A 19,089-nucleotide genomic window follows, 5' to 3' on the forward strand; every position below is an offset into this window, starting at 1 on the left:
TCAGTCGCTTCAGCTAGTAACCACTGATCAGGCCCCAAATCTAGTTGTAGTGCTGGATTCAGACTTGAATCTCCAAAAGCAAAAGAGTTTTCTATCACCTGAAGAACATTTCCAGGATTAAAGGACTAATGTCTCAGCACGATTTGGAAAAACTAATCCATGCGTTTATTTTTAGTCAAATTGATTACTGCAACGGTGTTTTCACAGGTCTGCCTAAAAAGTGGATCAGACAGCTGCAGCTGATCCAGAACGCTGCTGCCCGTGTCCTCACTAAGACTAAGAAAGTAGAGCACATCACCCCGGTTCTAAAGTCCTTCCACTGGCTCCCTGTATCTCAGAGAATAGACTTTAAAATACTTCTGTTAGTCTATAAATCTCTGAATGGCTTAGCGAGTTCCAGTTCAAAACAAAACAGCACCAGGCTGTAGGTAAAATGGTAAGAAAAAGCCATAAGCCGGGAGAGGGGGCGCAGACGCTACCATCACCAGCAAACAAACAAACTTACCTTCCGTAATCTTCAGAATCGACCCGTTGCAGCCCTGGGAGGGTAGAGAATACTCCAGTCAGCAAGAGACAGGGGCATTAAACAATGGGGAAGCTAGCGAAGTGGTCATCCAGTGTCACAGGTGTGACTCTGTTGGTATAATTACTCGAACTGCGCATGCCCAAAGGGAACATTCAGTGCTTTCAGCACCGCCCTCTGGCGGTCAGTAGGGATGAAATAGAACTGATACTGGGAGAGTGATGCGATCTGGACTGGTCTTTATTGGCTGATTGCCATGGAAACAATTTTTCTGTATGTTTATATTTGGTCCAGTTGTAGCGTCCACACACTTCCTGTGCTCTGCTTCAAGAAGTCGGACTCTAAGGCCTAAGCTGACATTCAGCATCAATTCAAGCTGCCTTTTTAAAATTGAGCCTTGATAAATGTCCTCCAACCATGCTGCTCATTTCTTTAGTATTTTATTTGTTTTTCAAGTGTTTATGACACAAACTGGACATTATCTAGAGTCTTTTGTAGATTAAAGCCTTATTACAGATGATCATAGTGGAAGTGACGCATACGGGGAAGGACTGAGTGGTCTTGCTATGGAAAGCTGCTGAAGCTCGGTTTTTCAGTGAAACTGTGATAAATTTTAATATAAATTTTTACATTATTAATTGGCTGATTCCAAAATTTTAAAGATATTTTCAATTTAAACATAGATGTGAAATAATATAATACAACCCTAATAACTTAAATGATATCATTTTACTAGTTCAGTCTGTTAAATCAGCTGCCTGTAATGTCTTTAAATGTCCAGCAGGTGTCAGTATTCTGTGAGACGGTATCAACGCAGCATTCATACAGTTTGGCTCCAAGATGCCTCATTATGCATCACTAGAGATTACTCCTAAGGGAATAACAAAAGAAGATGTTAGCTAAGCTAGTGAAATGTTAGCCGACTAATGCTGTAAGTGTCTGTTAGCTGCTTAGAAAAAGAGCTTATGGCTAGCAGATGCAAGGGAACCCTCTGCCCTATTCCAATATTGTTTCAGGCCAACATTCTTTATTGAAATAAAGTTTTCATAACTTTATAGATAAGAATCAAATATGTTAGCATTTGGTAGCTAACATGAGGTCAGCATGTGGTGGCTATTAACGTATGTGGTTCAGCTTTTAGAACGTAGTAAACTCATGAAATGATCAAAAACCCCAGTGCTGTTAAGCTGTACCGTTTCCCTGTGACTTTCGGATCTAATGCCTATATAAATCTGTTCTGAGAAAGCTGAGGTGTTTCCAGCTGTGTTCATCCATGATATATTCATCAGAAATAATAAATTGCTCTCCATTTTAGATCAGGAAGGAAGAGGGGTTTTAGAGCCATCTGTACCTACCACTCTTCTTCTCTAATCAGATTGTAGAAGAGCTGCGGGAGCAGATCCTAAAGCTTCGCTTCCCTCACCGTGTTCAGAGCAAGGAAGCAACTCCAAAGACCAAGAGGAAGACGGGTGGACATGTGTCTCCATCTAAAGCCCCCTTGGTTCAAGTGACCAAGCCTGCCCTGTCTGACAGACCTTGTGTGGTGCTCCTCAATAAACCTCTGGAGAAGTTGCTTATAAGGTGAGTGTGGCTGATACAGCAGATGCCTCCAGAGGAGCTGTCTAAATGTGTTTCTGGCATACAGGTATGACAAGCTGCCGCTGGACTTCAGGACTCCCTTCATCTTCAGCATGGAGAATTTCCCGGTGCCTTTTAACAGCACTGTGCCTCTTAGCATAGCAGCCAACCGGACGGCCTCCTCCACCCTGGCCTCGCTGTCGCGCTACTTCCTCCACAGGCGCTGGGTGTGGGCCGTGCAGAGCAGCCAGGGGGCAGCGGTGACCACACAGGCCATCGCTCACATCCTTTCCATGCTCTCAGAGTAAGTATGACTGACAATGCTTTGCTTATTGCTTAAACCTCATTAGAAGCTTTCATTAGGATGAGTGATTGTTATGTTGGAGACCAGGTGGATTCGGTCTCATCCAAAACCAAACGTTCAGAATCACACCCCATTTATTATTGAGGCATGAAGACGTTTTTCTCCCAGTGGACCCAGCTCAACACACCTATCCCTGGCTGGCTTCACTCACAGGCAACTTCTGATTCCTTCAAGGATCCAGCAATGACCTGACAGTACGAGATCTGGAAAAGGTTTAGAGCCGATTCCTTCAAGGATCCAGCCATGACCTGACAGTACCGAGATCTGGAAAAGGTTTAGAGCCGATTCCTTCAAGGATCCAGCAATGACCTGACAGTACGAGATCTGGAAAAGGTTTAGAGCCGATTCCTTCAAGGATGTAACCATGACCTGACAGTACGAGATCTGGAAAAGGCTTAGAGCCGATTCCTTCAAGGATCCAGCAATGACCTGACAGTACGAGATCTGGAAAAGGTTTAGAGCCGATTCCTTCAAGGATGTAACCATGACCTGACAGTACGAGATCTGGAAAAGGCTTAGAGCCGATTCCTTCAAGGATGTAGCCATGACCGGACAGTTCAAAGATCTGAAAAGTTTTAGATCAGCTTCCTTCTGGGATGTAGCCATGACTGGACAGTACTGAGATCTGAAAGGTTTTAGATCCACTTCCTTCCAGGATGTATCCTTGGGTTAGGCGTTTCAAGGCAGAACCTTCCAGGTTCTTGAAGAACGCTTGCATGTTTAACGGCCAGCCTTCAGGGAACTGGTTGGTCTTAATTTCCTTTTCTTTTGTGAGACAACAGGCTGATATCTGAACTCTTTTGTAATGTCCTGACAGGATTCGTCTGTCAGAAGGTTTTCACTTTGCTGCCAGTGGGGAGGGCATTGTTAACATGGTGGTTGAGCTGCCTATGAAGGTAAGCTGGGATTGAACCTGCTCTAATGGTTCTGTGCTCTCATTGGACTGTCTGACTGCTGCTTCTTTCTTCTGAACTTCGACCTTAGATCTCAGGAGACGACCCAGACCAGGAAGGACACTCCTGCATCGTTCAGTACATTTTGTTTCCTCCTCACTCCCCCTCCAGTAAGGACAGGTATGAAGCCATGGATCTTCTAAGCAGTATGTTGGGTTTTGGTTGAGTCGGAATGAGCCTCTGAACCAGGTTCTGTTTCCGTCCTTTTTCCTCTTTCTCTTTTCTAGCTTCTCTACCGACGACGACAACGACACGGAGGTGGAAGCTGTGGACATAGACATGGAGCTGAACCTGGTAACGGAATGCTGGGTGGAACCTCAGAGTGGCTCAGTGCTGAACTGCACGGACCAGCACCGACACTTCCAGGGCCTTGAATACCAGGACATTCCACTAGCGGTACCTATCAGACATCCAGACCCTGCTGGCCCCTGGCACTCCCTTTGTCTGTTGTCTTATACTCGGTGTGCTGTGATTGTTGTCTTTGCAGATTTTCCCCAGGGACCTGGCCTGCATGTCCACCATGATGACCTTTGAGTATTTGAACCATCTTTGCCTTAACAAGGAGCAGGTCTGCTCACTACCCTCTGCACAAAGGGTGGAGCAAGGTAACCAGCTGTTTCGGTGTTGGTGGGCTCTGCTTTGAGGGTTCTGGTTCTCATGAACTGACTGATGGTCCTCGTCCTGTTAGCAGAAGTCTCAACGCTGGAGGATAGCATCCAGATGGTTCCCTTCCAGTTTGATCTCATACATCTTCTTCCAAACTGCCAGCAGGTTGAACTCTTCTTCCTAACATTCACTGCAGGTACGGCGTCTGTTCCTTTAGCCAAGATGAGGGCGCTAGAAACCTTCCGTGTCTTTATAGCATCTCTAATGCTTGATTATTTTCTGAATGGTTTTCTTAGATATAGAAAATGAAGATCTGGGTCAACAGCCCCCCACCCTTCCCAATGAGCTACTGCTCAGCCTCTTCCACAGCAGCCTGGAGCAGGAGCTTAGTGACAGAGAGGTGCCGCTGGCTGCAGCTGACCACGCTGCCTTCACCGACCATGTTGTGGAGCGTGAACGAGACGGACACGCCGCTCCTTTTTCGCTGTCGCTGGTTAAAGGTCAGTCACTGGTGCTGCTGACATTTTGGCGGTGTGATGATAGTCATCCTTGTTTGTCGCCTTCCTCATGATCTCTTTTGATCTGTTGTTTTAACCTGCAGAGCGAAGAGACACAGCCGACAGTAGCAAGGAGGTGATGGGATCTACAAGCACCTTACAGGTAATCACCTCACCTAAACCATTTAGGTTTAAAGGAAACTTTAATGTTTTATTCCCTGGAGATATCTCTTAGAGAAGACCTAAATAGAAATGCATCATCTGACCTATAACACTATGTAACACATTACCTGAGCTGTTACACTATGTAACACATCACCTGAGCGGTTACACTATGTAACACATCACCTAAGCTTTCACACTGTATTAAGCGTCACCTTAGCTTTTATTCTGTGCAACACATCACCCGAACTGTTACACTGTGCAACAAGTCACCTTAGCTTTTACTCTGTGTAAAGCGTCACCTGAACGTTACACTATATATCAACCTGAGCGGTTACACTGTGCAACACACCACCTGAGCTTTCACACTGTGTAAAGCGTCACCTGAGCTGTTACACTATGTAACACATCACCTGAGCTTTCACACTGTGTAAAGCGTCACCTGAGCTGTTACACTATGTAACATATCACCTGAGCTATTACACTGTGCAACATGCCATCTGAGCTGTTACGCTGTGCAACACGCCACCTGAGCTGTTACGCTGTGCAACACGCCACCTGAGCTGTTACGCTGTGCAACACGCCACCTGAGCTGTTACGTTGTGCAACACGCCATCTGAGCTGTTACGCTGTGCAACACGCCACCTGAGCTGTTACGTTGTGCAACACGCCATCTGAGCTGTTACGTTGTGCAACACACCATCTGAGCTGTTACGCTGTGCAACACACCATCTGAGCTGTTACGTTGTGCAACACGCCATCTGAGCTGTTACATTGTGCAACACGCCATCTGAGCTGTTACACTGTGCAACACGCCACCTGAGCTGTTACGCTGTGCAACACGCCATCTGAGCTGTTACATTGTGCAACACACCATCTGAGCTGTTACGCTGTGCAACACGCCATCTGAGCTGTTACGTTGTGCAACACGCCATCTGAGCTGTTACACTGTGCAACACGCCACCTGAGCTGTTACGCTGTGCAACACGCCACCTGAGCTGTTACGTTGTGCAACACGCCACCTGAGCTGTTACGCTGTGCAACACGCCACCTGAGCTGTTACGTTGTGCAACACGCCATCTGAGCTGTTACGCTGTGCAACACGCCACCTGAGCTGTTACGTTGTGCAACACGCCATCTGAGCTGTTACATTGTGCAACACACCATCTGAGCTGTTACATTGTGCAACACGCCATCTGAGCTGTTACACTGTGCAACACGCCACCTGAGCTGTTACGCTGTGCAACACGCCATCTGAGCTGTTACATTGTGCAACACACCATCTGAGCTGTTACGCTGTGCAACACGCCATCTGAGCTGTTACATTGTGCAACACGCCATCTGAGCTGTTACACTGTGCAACACGCCATCTGAGCTGTTACATTGTGCAACACACCATCTGAGCTGTTACATTGTGCAACACGCCATCTGAGCTGTTACACTGTGCAACACGCCACCTGAGCTGTTACGCTGTGCAACACGCCATCTGAGCTGTTACACTGTGCAACACGCCACCTGAGCTGTTACGTTGTGCAACACGCCACCTGAGCTGTTACGCTGTGCAACACGCCACCTGAGCTGTTACGTTGTGCAACACGCCATCTGAGCTGTTACGCTGTGCAACACGCCACCTGAGCTGTTACGTTGTGCAACACGCCATCTGAGCTGTTACATTGTGCAACACACCATCTGAGCTGTTACATTGTGCAACACGCCATCTGAGCTGTTACACTGTGCAACACGCCACCTGAGCTGTTACGCTGTGCAACACGCCATCTGAGCTGTTACATTGTGCAACACACCATCTGAGCTGTTACATTGTGCAACACGCCATCTGAGCTGTTACACTGTGCAACACGCCACCTGAGCTGTTACGCTGTGCAACACGCCATCTGAGCTGTTACATTGTGCAACACACCATCTGAGCTGTTACATTGTGCAACACGCCACCTGAGCTGTTACGCTGTGCAACACGCCATCTGAGCTGTTACATTGTGCAACACACCATCTGAGCTGTTACATTGTGCAACACGCCATCTGAGCTGTTACGCTGTGCAACACGCCACCTGAGCTGTTACGCTGTGCAACACGCCATCTGAGCTGTTACATTGTGCAACACACCATCTGAGCTGTTACATTGTGCAACACGCCATCTGAGCTGTTACACTGTGCAACACGCCACCTGAGCTGTTACACTGTGCAACACGCCATCTGAGCTGTTACATTGTGCAACACACCATCTGAGCTGTTACGTTGTGCAACAGACCATCTGAGCTGTTACATTGTGCAACACGCCATCTGAGCTGTTACACTGTGCAACACGCCACCTGAGCTGTTACGCTGTGCAACACGCCATCTGAGCTGTTACATTGTGCAACACACCATCTGAGCTGTTACGCTGTGCAACACGCCATCTGAGCTGTTACATTGTGCAACACGCCATCTGAGCTGTTACACTGTGCAACACGCCATCTGAGCTGTTACATTGTGCAACATACCATCTGAGCTTTTACATTGTGCAACACGCCATCTGAGCTGTTACACTGTGCAACACGCCACCTGAGCTGTTACGCTGTGCAACACGCCATCTGAGCTGTTACACTGTGCAACACGCCACCTGAGCTGTTACGTTGTGCAACACACCACCTGAGCTGTTACATTGTGCAACACGCCATCTGAGCTGTTACATTTTGCAACACACCATCTGAGCTGTTACATTGTGCAACACGCCATCTGAGCTCTTACACTGTGCAACACGCCACCTGAGCTGTTACGCTGTGCAACACGCCATCTGAGCTGTTACATAGTGCAACACACCATCTGAGCTGTTACATTGTGCAACACGCCATCTGAGCTGTTACACTGTGCAACACGCCACCTGAGCTGTTACGCTGTGCAACACGCCATCTGAGCTGTTACGCTGTGCAACACGCCATCTGAGCTGTTACATTGTGCAACACACCATCTGAGCTGTTACGCTGTGCAACACGCCATCTGAGCTGTTACGTTGTGCAACACGCCACCTGAGCTGTTACATTGTGCAACACACCACCTGAGCTGTTACGCTGTGCAACACACCACCTGAGCTGTTACGTTGTGCAACACGCCATCTGAGCTGTTACACTGTGCAACACGCCACCTGAGCTGTTACGCTGTGCAACACGCCACCTGAGCTGTTACGCTGTGCAACACGCCACCTGAGCTGTTACGTTGTGCAACACGCCATCTGAGCTGTTACACTGTGCAACACGCCACCTGAGCTGTTACGCTGTGCAACACGCCACCTGAGCTGTTACGCTGTGCAACACGCCACCTGAGCTGTTACATTGTGCAACACGCCATCTGAGCTGTTACGCTGTGCAACACGCCATCTGAGCTGTTACGTTGTGCAACACGCCACCTGAGCTGTTACGCTGTGCAACACGCCACCTGAGCTGTTACGTTGTGCAACACGCCACCTGAGCTGTTACGCTGTGCAACACGCCACCTGAGCTGTTACGTTGTGCAACACGCCATCTGAGCTGTTACGCTGTCCAACACGCCACCTGAGCTGTTATGCTGTGCAAAACGCCACCTGAGCTGTTACATTGTGCAACACACCACCTGAGCTGTTACGCTGTGCAACACGCCACCTGAGCTGTTACGTTGTGCAACACGCCATCTGAGCTGTTACACTCTGCAACACGCCACCTGAGCTGTTACGCTGTGCAACACGCCACCTGAGCTGTTACGCTGTGCAACACGCCACCTGAGCTGTTACGTTGTGCAACATGCCATCTGAGCTGTTACGTTGTGCAACACGCCACCTGAGCTGTTACGCTGTGCAACACGCCACCTGAGCTGTTACGTTGTGCAACACGCCATCTGAGCTGTTACACTATGCAACACGCCACCTGAGCTGTTACGCTGTGCAACACGCCACCTGAGCTGTTACATTGTGCAACACGCCACCTGAGCTGTTACATTGTGCAACACACCACCTGAGCTGTTACGCTGTGCAACACGCCACCTGAGCTGTTACGTTGTGCAACACGCCATCTGAGCTGTTACACTGTGCAACACGCCACCTGAGCTGTTACGCTGTGCAACACGCCACCTGAGCTGTTACGCTGTGCAACACGCCACCTGAGCTGTTACATTGTGCAACACACCATCTGAGCTGTTACGCTGTGCAACATGTCATCTGAGCTGTTACGTAATGCAACACGCCATCTGAGCTGTTACGTTGTGCAACACACCATCTGAGCTGTTACGCTGTGCAACACACCATCTGAGCTGTTACTCTTTGCAACATGCCATCTGAGCTGTTACGCTGTGCAACACGCCACCTGAGCTGTTACGTTGTGCAACACACCATCTGAGCTGTTACGCTGTGCAACACACCATCTGAGCTGTTACACTGTGCAACACGCCATCTGAGCTGTTACGCTGTGCAACACGGCATCTGAGCTGTTACGCTGTGCAACACGCCATCTGAGCTGTTACGTTGTGCAACACGCCACCTGAGCTGTTACGCTGTGCAAAACGCCATCTGAGCTGTTACACTGTGTAACTCGTCACCAGAGCAGTTTAGAGATATTGCCAACTGTAGTAATTCGTGCTAAATATGATAAAGAGATGTTTACAGATTTTTCCCTCTTAGAACTGAGAACTGATAAAGCAAGTTTTGATGTCAGTGACTGTGTGCAATCAGCAGAGTAAGAGGTAGCTTTAAACCAGTTTGTCTGGATGAACTGACCTAAAGGCATTGATATATTGATTTCATGTCATTTTGTATTATCAGGACGTATCAGGTGGTTCTGAGTTATTATGAATCAGACTGGGAGTAGGAGTAGCTCGACAGTAGCAATCTGATAACCAGCTAGTAAAACACATCAGAGGGAGAACACTGTTGGAGCTAGCTCAGCATTCTAGTAGATGAATAGTAAATCTGATGGTTGTTCCAGAACATCTAGACTGGAAACATTATGCTCACATTAGTGTTTAGCAGATCGCACAAGCAACTCCTCCAGTGAGGGAACCAAATAAAGACTAACCCTGTTGATCACCTGTCCTAACCTAGGCTTAGTCAGGATTGGTTTACGGGTTAACGTGAGCCCAGAACCTGATATATGAGCCGTATTCCAAACCCGAACGAGGGCCGGCCTTATAGATGGATGGGGTCAGGGTGATCAACAGGGCATAGAACCCAAACACCCCTGCAGATTCTCCACATCAAGCTTGAAAAATAAACGTATGATATTGTTCGATTCAAAGATGGTGTACTTACTTTGATGTTGAATGTAGGTTGTGAATGATGTGATTAATTATCAAAGTGCTGTTGCTGTAGTAACCGGTCTATCTCTGTGAACCAAACATGGCTTTTCAGAGCTTCAGCAATGCAGAGCTTGTTGATGAGGAGCCTCTGTTCAGAGAGAGGGCTTCCTCTGTCCCACAGTGGAGGTGCTACGCCAAGTACATCAGCTCCCAGCAGCTTTTCCTCACCTTCCTCCCTGCTACCTTCACAGGTACGTGAGGTGAGCTTAGGGATAAGTCGTGAGCAATGATGAGCTGGCTTTACAGCATGTTTTATCTTCTCCTCAGATGTCCTGATGCTTATGGCATCAGGAGCTGAGCCTGGAGGTATGGTCAGCACACAAGAGGACGATACTCTGACTCCCAGCAACAAGTCTCAAGAAGACTCTCTGTCAGGTTCCACCAGTGGACCCGACAGGTCAGAGTCCACCCTGACCTACCTGGTCTCTAAGCTGTGCAGGAGCTCTAGCTGTGGGAACATCTCAGCCAGGTCCTCCCTCATTACATCCCCATCTGAGAGTCACACTGAGCCTGAGGACTTGTCGCCTGTTTACGCGGACAGCAGGCAGTCAGAGGTGGAGGCTGGGACACCGGAGTCAGGTTGGTCATACTGGTTTGGTTGAGAATGAGCCAAAGACAGCAGTAACAAACGTCTGATTGCACCACAACTATCAACCTTATTCTAATGGTTTCAGAACCTGTGGGAAAAGAAGCGGTCCAATTTTCCGAACCAAAGAAAGAAAAGTTGACCTTTGGTTTCAGCAGGCAGGTGTCCCAGCAGAGCACCTCCAGCAGCGGCCAGTTGAGGTGTCCACTTTATGTGTACAACTGCTCACTGGAGAACCTAAAGGAGCAACTGGTGCACCCCAACTCCCGCTGCCAGCCCAAGGACATCTTCCTCAGGTACAGAGCCTCCTCAGCGTACGCCGGTTCTCCATACAGCAGGGATCAAATTGCATATCTGACAGTTATCCCGTTAATTTCTATCCTGGACTATTAACTATCCAGAGGAGCAAGAATTGCTACATGCATGCAGCGACAGTGGAGAGAAAAACTCTGTCGTGGAGTAAGAAACCTCCAGCAGAACCAGGCTCAGTGTGAGCGGCCATCTGCTGAGGCCCACTGGGGTTCAAGGAGACATGAAACTGGAGATATAAAGAGCTGATCTAGAAAGCATTTCTATGTTAGATATGCTAACAGTAAGCTAGCTCCACAGGTAACTAGGGCTGGCTATCAAAAGTTTTCGATATCGGATACCTTTACTTCGATCCTGAATGATATTTTTCTGATACCAGTCAGAGGCTACTATGAGGAGAATATAAAACTAACAGTGAAGATAAGGTTAGCTGTTTAACCAGCAGACCCAATGCATAGACATATTTTTACAAGCTAATCGTTGTCTGTAAAGGGTAGCTTTTGATTTAGCTAGCTACACAGCATTAAAACAAGGCTACATGCTAACTCAGCACGATGCACATGTTAAGTTGAAGTAACGCTAATGAACTTTAACTTGCCTGCTGAAATTCCAGACACAGCGCCGTCCTCACAGTGCCGAGTCCGGTGGTTGATATTTTAAATCACTGCGCTCCGGTTTTTTACTGGCCATGGACTGCTGAGAGGAGGATGGTTGGGCTGGCTGCACGCCGCTCTTCTTGCAGTCAAACACTGAGCAACTTTCCGCTCTTAAATTTATCCCATACACGATTAGGTGCTTCATCAAATTAGTCGTTTTGCCAGCCTTACCAAAAATTTGTATTTCGCGTTTATTGCATTGCGCACTATTGGCATCTGTCTTAATAAATTGAAGCCACACTTTTGACCTGGGTGGCATTTTTAAGCGGTTCAACGAGGCAAACGTGGACCCCGTCGGTAGGCCTCATCATGTATGTATTTTTCCTGGTGACGCAATCACGTTTAACGTTACCGCCAATTAAAGAAACTTGTTTGGTAGCCAGCCCTACAGGTAACTCTGTCTGGGAAATTAACGGTTAATCAGACGAGCTCTGAGCCAGTTCAGTGTCAAAGGGATGAAAGAGAAAACATTTAGTTAGTCCCAGTAAAAGCTGACCTCATAGCTATAGGAAAGAAACAGGACTAAATACTAAAAAACAGGCCAAGCTCCAACATCTAGAAACAAAGGTGTTGATGGCAGCAGCACAGCTGATATTTCTCTCCAGGATGGAGTCACAGCCAAACAGGAACAGACCAGATGAAGCTACTATGAGAAAAAGCAGAGAGAGCAGAACGTTAGAGATTGAACTAACAGATTCTGCAGAGTGGGAGAATAGAGATAGAATGAAGCAGAATGAAGAAAAAGGGGTCCCTATGTCCTCCAGCAGTCTAAGCCTATAGCAGCAGAACTATAGAGATAGATCAGGATAACCTGAGCCACTCTAACTAGAAGCGTTATCAAAAAGGAAAGTTTTAAGCCTAGTCTTAAAAGTAGACAGGGTGTCTGCCTCACGGACTAAAACTGGTAGTTGGTTCCACAGGAGAGGAGCCTGAGAACTAAAAGATCTGCCTCCCATTCTACTTTTAGAAATTCTAGGAACCACTAGTAAACCTGCAGATTGAGAGCGAAGTGCTCTGTTAGGAACATAAGGAACAATCAGATCTCTGATATCAGATGGAGCTTGGCCATTTAAGGCTTTATATGTGAGAAGGAGGATTTCAAGAACTCAAACCTTTTATCAATATAAGGAGCTGTTCAGACCAGCTCTGCTCTGCCCTCCAGGCTAGAAGGTCTCCTTTTCTAAGTACTTCTCTGTTTTTGTTCAGACATGATGTCACAGCTAGGGATGTTTTTCCTTCTGCAGGTCATTGTCTCAGGACCGCAGTGGTCTGTCCAGCTGGACAGACATCCTGTCTCATCCTCAGAAGCATAAGGAGCTGGCCAACTACTGCAGCCTGCTGCAGGAGCACTACCACCAGAGTTATGTTAGAGGTGAGTCCTGTCCACAGGCTGGATGTGTAGTTTTATGGGACCTTTGGCTGCTTGCCTCTGGGCTGAAACCCAGACTGTTAACCAGAACATTTCAGCTGGTTCCAGGGTGTTTGGTCTAACTGGAACTCAGTGATTGATGGAGCCTTTGTGTCTCAGGTGTGTACCGCAGCCTGCAGCAGGCCTGCAGCATCAGCTCCCCAGACATCCTCCTGGCCATGGACTACTGTGAAGAGTCTCTTCAGGAGATCGACATCACGGCTTTCCTTCAGACTCTATGTGGTCACATCAGGGGCTTTAAGGAGAGAAGCAGGACTCAGAGACCTGGAGGAGGTCCACAGCTTAGAAGAATGCCTTCCTTCAGTATCGGACCGGTGGACGAGATGCCCACTAAAACCAGCACAGGCGTAGCCAACTCCTGCAGGTGAGCTCTGATAGTGGCAGTCCCCAGCATCTCTGCCCTGCATTTTAGAGGTTTCCTGCTTTACCACCCCTTGGTCGAGTTGCTTAAATTCAGCAGAACCATCGATAAACAGCTGAAAAAAGCCTGTAAGACACAAAGCAGCTTGCATGCAGGACCAGGGTTAGATAGAAAGGGTAGTAGCAGTATTGGGTTTTTCCATAATGAAGACCTGATGTTCACGGTCAGGCCATCTATCGAGCAGCTTATGTTTGGTGCAGGCTGTATGTTGCAGTGCATGATGGGGTTTTTGCATCTGTTTACATTATTCCATTTCATTGCCAACATGCCACCTAGACTGGCAGTGAACGCTGACACACCGCTGAGCTTTCATGGATTCATTCTTGAAGAACCGCCTGTCTGCCTCTGTATTGCATTGTGTTATGTTGGTGATTTTAAACACTTGGGCTAATGTTGTAGACCTAGTATGTGTGAGTGGGTGTCTGGCTGGCGTCGTGCGAGCGGGGACGTCACGCAGCAGCAGCAACTAAAGCCAGTAAATGTAAAGTGTAAATGAAAAAATGCCAGGGCTGAAAATCGTTCCCAGTCTGACCGTAGCTGAATCCACTGTTTTTTTTATCCGCTCAGCAGCAGTGAAGTTGAAGACAGTTCTGAAGGTGAATCTAAAGGGAAGGCTTCCCAGCAGAACCAGGATGATCCCAAACTCCCAGCCTTTCCTCTGACCCTGCTGCAGACGGAACCTAGGTGTGACGTGTACCCAGACCTGCACAAAATCATTCAGGTGAGTCTTTACATGTCACAGACTTTAGAGGATTGGAACAAAAACCTGCTCCTTTGCCCTGATGCTGTGCAGGGAATGCGTCCTGTCCAGAACCAGACCTCTGGGTCCTCTGAGTTCTGGACGGGACGGGGTAAGCAGCTTTGAGGTTCCACACGTAATGACCTTCCTCAGGTGGAGCATGGTTCTGTCCAGATCCCATCTGAAATGGGCTTTAGGCCTGGTCCGAATGGTTCTGGACCACTCACTGTTGGACTAATGTCTTTACAGGAGAAGTTTTTGAGGATCCTGTCTCAGCACTTTAAGAGCGTCCCGTCCAACCCGCACTACTACTTCTATTGTCCTCTGTCGGCCCAGAAGGAGGTGAGTGAGATCCAGTCAACCGTAGAACCGGACCTGCTAACCCAGCTGAGATCAGGACCACAGTTCTGCCGGGGATCTGCAGGATGACCATTTTCTCTTCCGCCCAGGTGGACTCTGAGGACGGTGGCCATGAGAGGACGCCCAGCGAGGAGCCGACATCAGACGCCGAGCCCACCAGTGAGGAAGGTGAGGTTCTGTAGCAGTCCAGTCGGTTCTGGACCTGGACCAGACCGACAGGGCTTTTCTTCCTGTAGCTCACATGCGAAATGATGATGCTTTGATGTTCTGGAACAGATGAAGGTCCAAACCAACCGGCCCATTTCCTCCTGACTGGTCCTGGCCTCAGCAGGACCAGTCAGGAGGAAATGGGTCCAGGGTGGTTCTGCTCCGTCTTCGTCCAGAATCAGGTCCTGTCTGAGATCACACAGCAGGCGTTGCCATGGGGATGACCTTGTAATTCTGTGGTTCTAGAGAACGCATGCGGCTCCTGTTTGCTGGAGAGCGACCCGGACCTGGAGGTGGCGTACGAGGAGCAGGCAGGAACCAGCTCCCAGTCGGACTCCAACACGGTCAACCAGGACCAGGACTCCTTCAGCATCCTGGACGGAGAGTCTCTACTGGAGGCCGAGGTTCTGGTTCCAGACCTGCCCCCGCTCTTCCTCCATGTCACGTGTTCAGTTAACATGAACGGCGGCCATGGATCCACCCCCACCCGGACCCTCCCCACATGCCTCGGTGAGTCACCCCGCCCCCATCTATAACCCATGGGTCATAGGTCCATATCTATGGAGCCATAGAGGTATGGTCTATAGATTGTAGATCCATAGATAGATTATAGATTTAGGGCTGTAGATATATCGTCTATAGATTATGGATCTATGATATATAAATCTATGATCCAGATTTCCAAGGATCTAGAGATTAAGGATCTATCATTTATGGACTATGGATCTATGATCTCTAGATTGTAAATCTATGGATATATAGATTATAGATCCATGATTTATAGATTATTGGTCTATAATCTATACATCTGTAGATCTGTAGCAGATCTTTGCCCAGAGGCCCTTGTTCCTTCAGAGCCTGTTTTCTTCTACAGGTCTACTGTGGTTCTGACCTCCTTTGGGGTGGTAAGGTTCTGATGGGTCGGTCTCTGTGATGGGGACCAGGCCAGGCTCTCCGGAGTCTGATTGGCTGATGAACTTCAAAGCAAACAGGGGTAGAACCTTCAGAACCTCAGAGTAGGTGGTGAATAAGATGAAAGAGAGCACATCCAGTTAGTCACAGTCAGAGAAACAGAACTACACTGGAAAACAGGCCAAGCTCCAACATCTAGAAACAAAGGTGTTGATGGCAGCAGCACAGCTGATATTTCTCTCCAGGATGGAGTCACAGCCAAACAGGAACAGACCAGATGAAGCTACTATGAGAAAAAGCAGAGAGAGCAGAACGTTAGAGATTGAACTAACAGATTCTGCAGAGTGGGAGAATAGAGATAGAATGAAGCAGAATGATGAAAAAGGGGTCCCTATGTCCTCCAGCAGTCTAAGCCTATAGCAGCAGAACTATAGAGATAGCTCAGGATAACCTGAGCCACTCTAACTAGAAGCTTTATCAAAAAGGAACGTTTTAAGCCTAGCCTTAAAAGTAGACAGGGTGTCTGCCTCACGGACTAAAACTGGTAGCTGGTTCCACAGGAGAGGAGCCTGAGAACTAAAAGATCTGCCTCCCATTCTACTTTTAGAAACTCTAGGAACCACTAGTAAACCTGCAGATTGAGAGCGAAGTGCTCTGTTAGGAACATAAGGAACAATCAGATCTCTGATATCAGATGGAGCTTGGCCATTTAAGGCTTTATATGTGAGAAGGAGGATTTTAAATTCTATTCTGGATTTAACAGGAAGCCAATGAAGAGAAGCCAGGATAGGAGAGATATGATCTCTCTTTTTCATTTTCATCAGAACTCTGGCTGCAGCATTTTGGATCAGCTGAAGGCTTTTAACTACAGTTTGTGGACTTCCTGATAGTAAAGAATTACAATAGTCCTAGCCTGGGTGCCATTCCAAACTTAGTCCCGCCCACAACTTTTGAGGTCGGGAAGTTCGGTCTGGCATTGCTCAATAGTAGCGGGAGTATGCTCGCACATTATCTGGCGGGCCAATCAAATTGTCAGGGCGGGCTTTATACGATGATGGACAGATGATCAACTGTAACGTAATCAACCATGTGACCAAAGCGCGCTTGGGTGACAACAACAATGGCTGCCGCTGGAGAGTTGAGGTGAGTAGATTCTGCTATTAGGTCTGTTCTAGAAGATATCGACAGCAAATTAATTTTAAAAGAGGAACAGAGAAACGCCATCAAGGCTCATCTTCTTATTCTAGGCGTGCAACTGCACGCTTTGATTTTCGTTGACAACAACTATGCGTCGCTTAACATACGTCACGCACTCCGTTGCTGTTATTGGTTGTAGGTCTATCCAATTGAGTGCAGAGGCATTTTTTTTCCTGGTTCGTTCAAAACACGCCCCATAATCACAGCTCTATGGAGCAGCATCAGACTCATTCTGACTAGAATTGAGTAGGACTACGTCAGGCTACAATAGTCCAGCCTTGAAGTAACAAATGCATGGACTAGTTTCTCACCATCACGCCTGGACAGGAGATTTCTAATTTTTGCAATATTCCTCAGATGAAAGAAGGAAATTCTAGAAACCTCTTTGATCTGGGATTTAAATGACAGGTCCTGATCAAAAACAACACCAAGATTTTTTACTTTATTATCTGAAATCAGTTTAATCCCATCCAAATGAAGTGACTGACTAATCAGCTTCTGGTCCAAAGACTATAACTTCTGTTTTGTCTGCATTCAGAAGCAGAAAGTTAAGAGTCATCCAGGTTTTTATGTCTTCAGACATGCCTGTAATCTATGTAATGGTGTTAACACAGTAGGGGTAGAACCTTCAGAGTCACTGGTTCTGTCTGTCGTTCTGCTTTCAGGGCAGATCATGTCCTGCTTGGAGAACCCAGAGCACCTCCAGATGGTGGACCTGACGGAGCTCTCAGTGACCCTGGACGTGTTCGTTTTGACCCTTCCCCTGGAGATAGAGCTCATGGCCGATTACCACCACAACAGGTAATGTTCTACTGAACGGCCCGGTTCTGACCCAGTGAGGAGCATCTCAGCCGCAGCATCCTCCCCCTCCAGGTACACCTCAGAGAGCAGCGTCTCCCTGAGCCGATCTCCGGGCCTGCCCTCCTCTTACCGCTCTGATGACGAGCAGATGGCGGCGCTGGACGGCCTCAGAGGGTCTGGAACAGAGAGGTGCGTGCTGACACAATGCCGTTCAGACATATTCAGGTTCTGATCCGTGAAGCTCATGTTCTGTCTCCTCCAGAGTCTCTGGGGATCCCTTGTCTAAGTTCCCACTTACCCACAGACTGGCGGTTCTGTCCACGCTGGATGAGGTGAGTTCTGCTCCTCTGTTTAGCAGGCTGGTTCTGTTGGGCTGGTTCCGTCTGATCCAGCTGACCAAAGCTGTACTAGTCTGCTTGACAGCCGGTCCTGATTAGAACCGGATCCATGTCTTCCATGTGCTTCAGATCCGCTGGCTGCTGGAGGACGAAATCGTTTCCGCTCTGCGTCACTCCCGGGTCATCGCCTCGGCAACCCTGAATAAAGTGGCCGAGCATGTGTTCCAGTCCAACGGACGGCCGCACTGCCACTGTGAGGAGGTTCCCCTGCAGTTTGTCTTTGGGCCAGAACAGTCACTGGAAAAGTTCAAAGAGGTTAGACCCCGCCCACCAGGAATGATGCTATGGGAGCTGCTGTGGGACAATTCAGCAAATCAGGCCTTCATCACTAGAAGGGCCACAAGCTTAGAGAACACACAGAGAACACGCATTCAGCGTGAAGAACGTGGTTCCCTCACACAGAGGGATTATAGAACGTGATTATAGAACATGGATCTTTCCATTAGAGAACGTGGTTATAGAACGCTGTTCCTTCAGGCAGAGAACGTTGTTATAGAACGTGGTTCCTTCAATTAGAGAACGTGGTTCCTTCAAAAAGAGACTGTGGTTATAGAATGTGGTACTTTTAAATAGAGAACGTGGTTATAGAATGTGGTTCCTTCAGGCAGAGAACGTGGTTATAGAACGTCGTTCCTTCAAGCAGAGAACGTCATTGAACGTTGTTCCTTCAGGCAGAGAACGTGGTTCCTTCAATTAGAGAATGTGGTTATAGAATGTGGCACTTTCAATTATAGAACGTGGTTATAGAACATGGTTCTTTCAATTAGAGAACGTGGTTATAGAACGTGGTTCCTTCAGGCAGAGAACGTGGTTATAGAACGTCGTTCCTTCAGGCAGAGAACGTCATTGAAGAACGCCGTTCCTTCAGGCAGAGAACGTGGTTATAGAACGTGGTTCCTTCAGGCAGAGAAAGTGGTTATAGAACGTCGTTCCTTCAGACAGAGAACGTCAATGAAGAACGTTGTTCCTTCAGGCAGAGAACGTCATTGAAGAACGTTGTTCCTTCAGGCAGAGAACGTGGTTATAGAACGTGGTTCCTTCAGGCAGAGAACGTGGTTATAGAACGTCGTTCCTT

The 19,089-nt window shown here is 47.9% G+C and overlaps 1 protein-coding gene across 1 annotated transcript in view; it reads left to right on the plus strand.

Moving 5' to 3' along the window:
* The window catches only part of szt2 (SZT2 subunit of KICSTOR complex), a 125,455-nt gene that overhangs the window by 21,596 nt on the left and 84,770 nt on the right, over positions 1-19,089 (plus strand). Inside the window, exons 15-36 of the mRNA XM_038268121.1 lie at positions 1,899-2,104; positions 2,169-2,405; positions 3,283-3,361; positions 3,450-3,538; positions 3,646-3,814; positions 3,906-4,023; positions 4,107-4,220; positions 4,321-4,524; positions 4,626-4,684; positions 10,052-10,190; positions 10,267-10,578; positions 10,674-10,881; positions 12,795-12,922; positions 13,079-13,343; positions 13,968-14,121; positions 14,389-14,481; positions 14,589-14,667; positions 14,953-15,216; positions 17,481-17,616; positions 17,689-17,805; positions 17,879-17,948; positions 18,084-18,269. Coding sequence (XP_038124049.1) covers positions 1,899-2,104; positions 2,169-2,405; positions 3,283-3,361; positions 3,450-3,538; positions 3,646-3,814; positions 3,906-4,023; positions 4,107-4,220; positions 4,321-4,524; positions 4,626-4,684; positions 10,052-10,190; positions 10,267-10,578; positions 10,674-10,881; positions 12,795-12,922; positions 13,079-13,343; positions 13,968-14,121; positions 14,389-14,481; positions 14,589-14,667; positions 14,953-15,216; positions 17,481-17,616; positions 17,689-17,805; positions 17,879-17,948; positions 18,084-18,269 — 3,426 coding nt within the window. The remainder of the gene's footprint in view (positions 1-1,898; positions 2,105-2,168; positions 2,406-3,282; positions 3,362-3,449; positions 3,539-3,645; positions 3,815-3,905; positions 4,024-4,106; positions 4,221-4,320; positions 4,525-4,625; positions 4,685-10,051; positions 10,191-10,266; positions 10,579-10,673; positions 10,882-12,794; positions 12,923-13,078; positions 13,344-13,967; positions 14,122-14,388; positions 14,482-14,588; positions 14,668-14,952; positions 15,217-17,480; positions 17,617-17,688; positions 17,806-17,878; positions 17,949-18,083; positions 18,270-19,089) is intronic.

Source organism: Cyprinodon tularosa, unplaced genomic scaffold (assembly GCF_016077235.1).
Source record: "Cyprinodon tularosa strain WSP-4 unplaced genomic scaffold, ASM1607723v1 ctg693, whole genome shotgun sequence".
In the NCBI taxonomy this organism is placed as follows: Eukaryota; Metazoa; Chordata; class Actinopteri; order Cyprinodontiformes; family Cyprinodontidae; genus Cyprinodon; species Cyprinodon tularosa.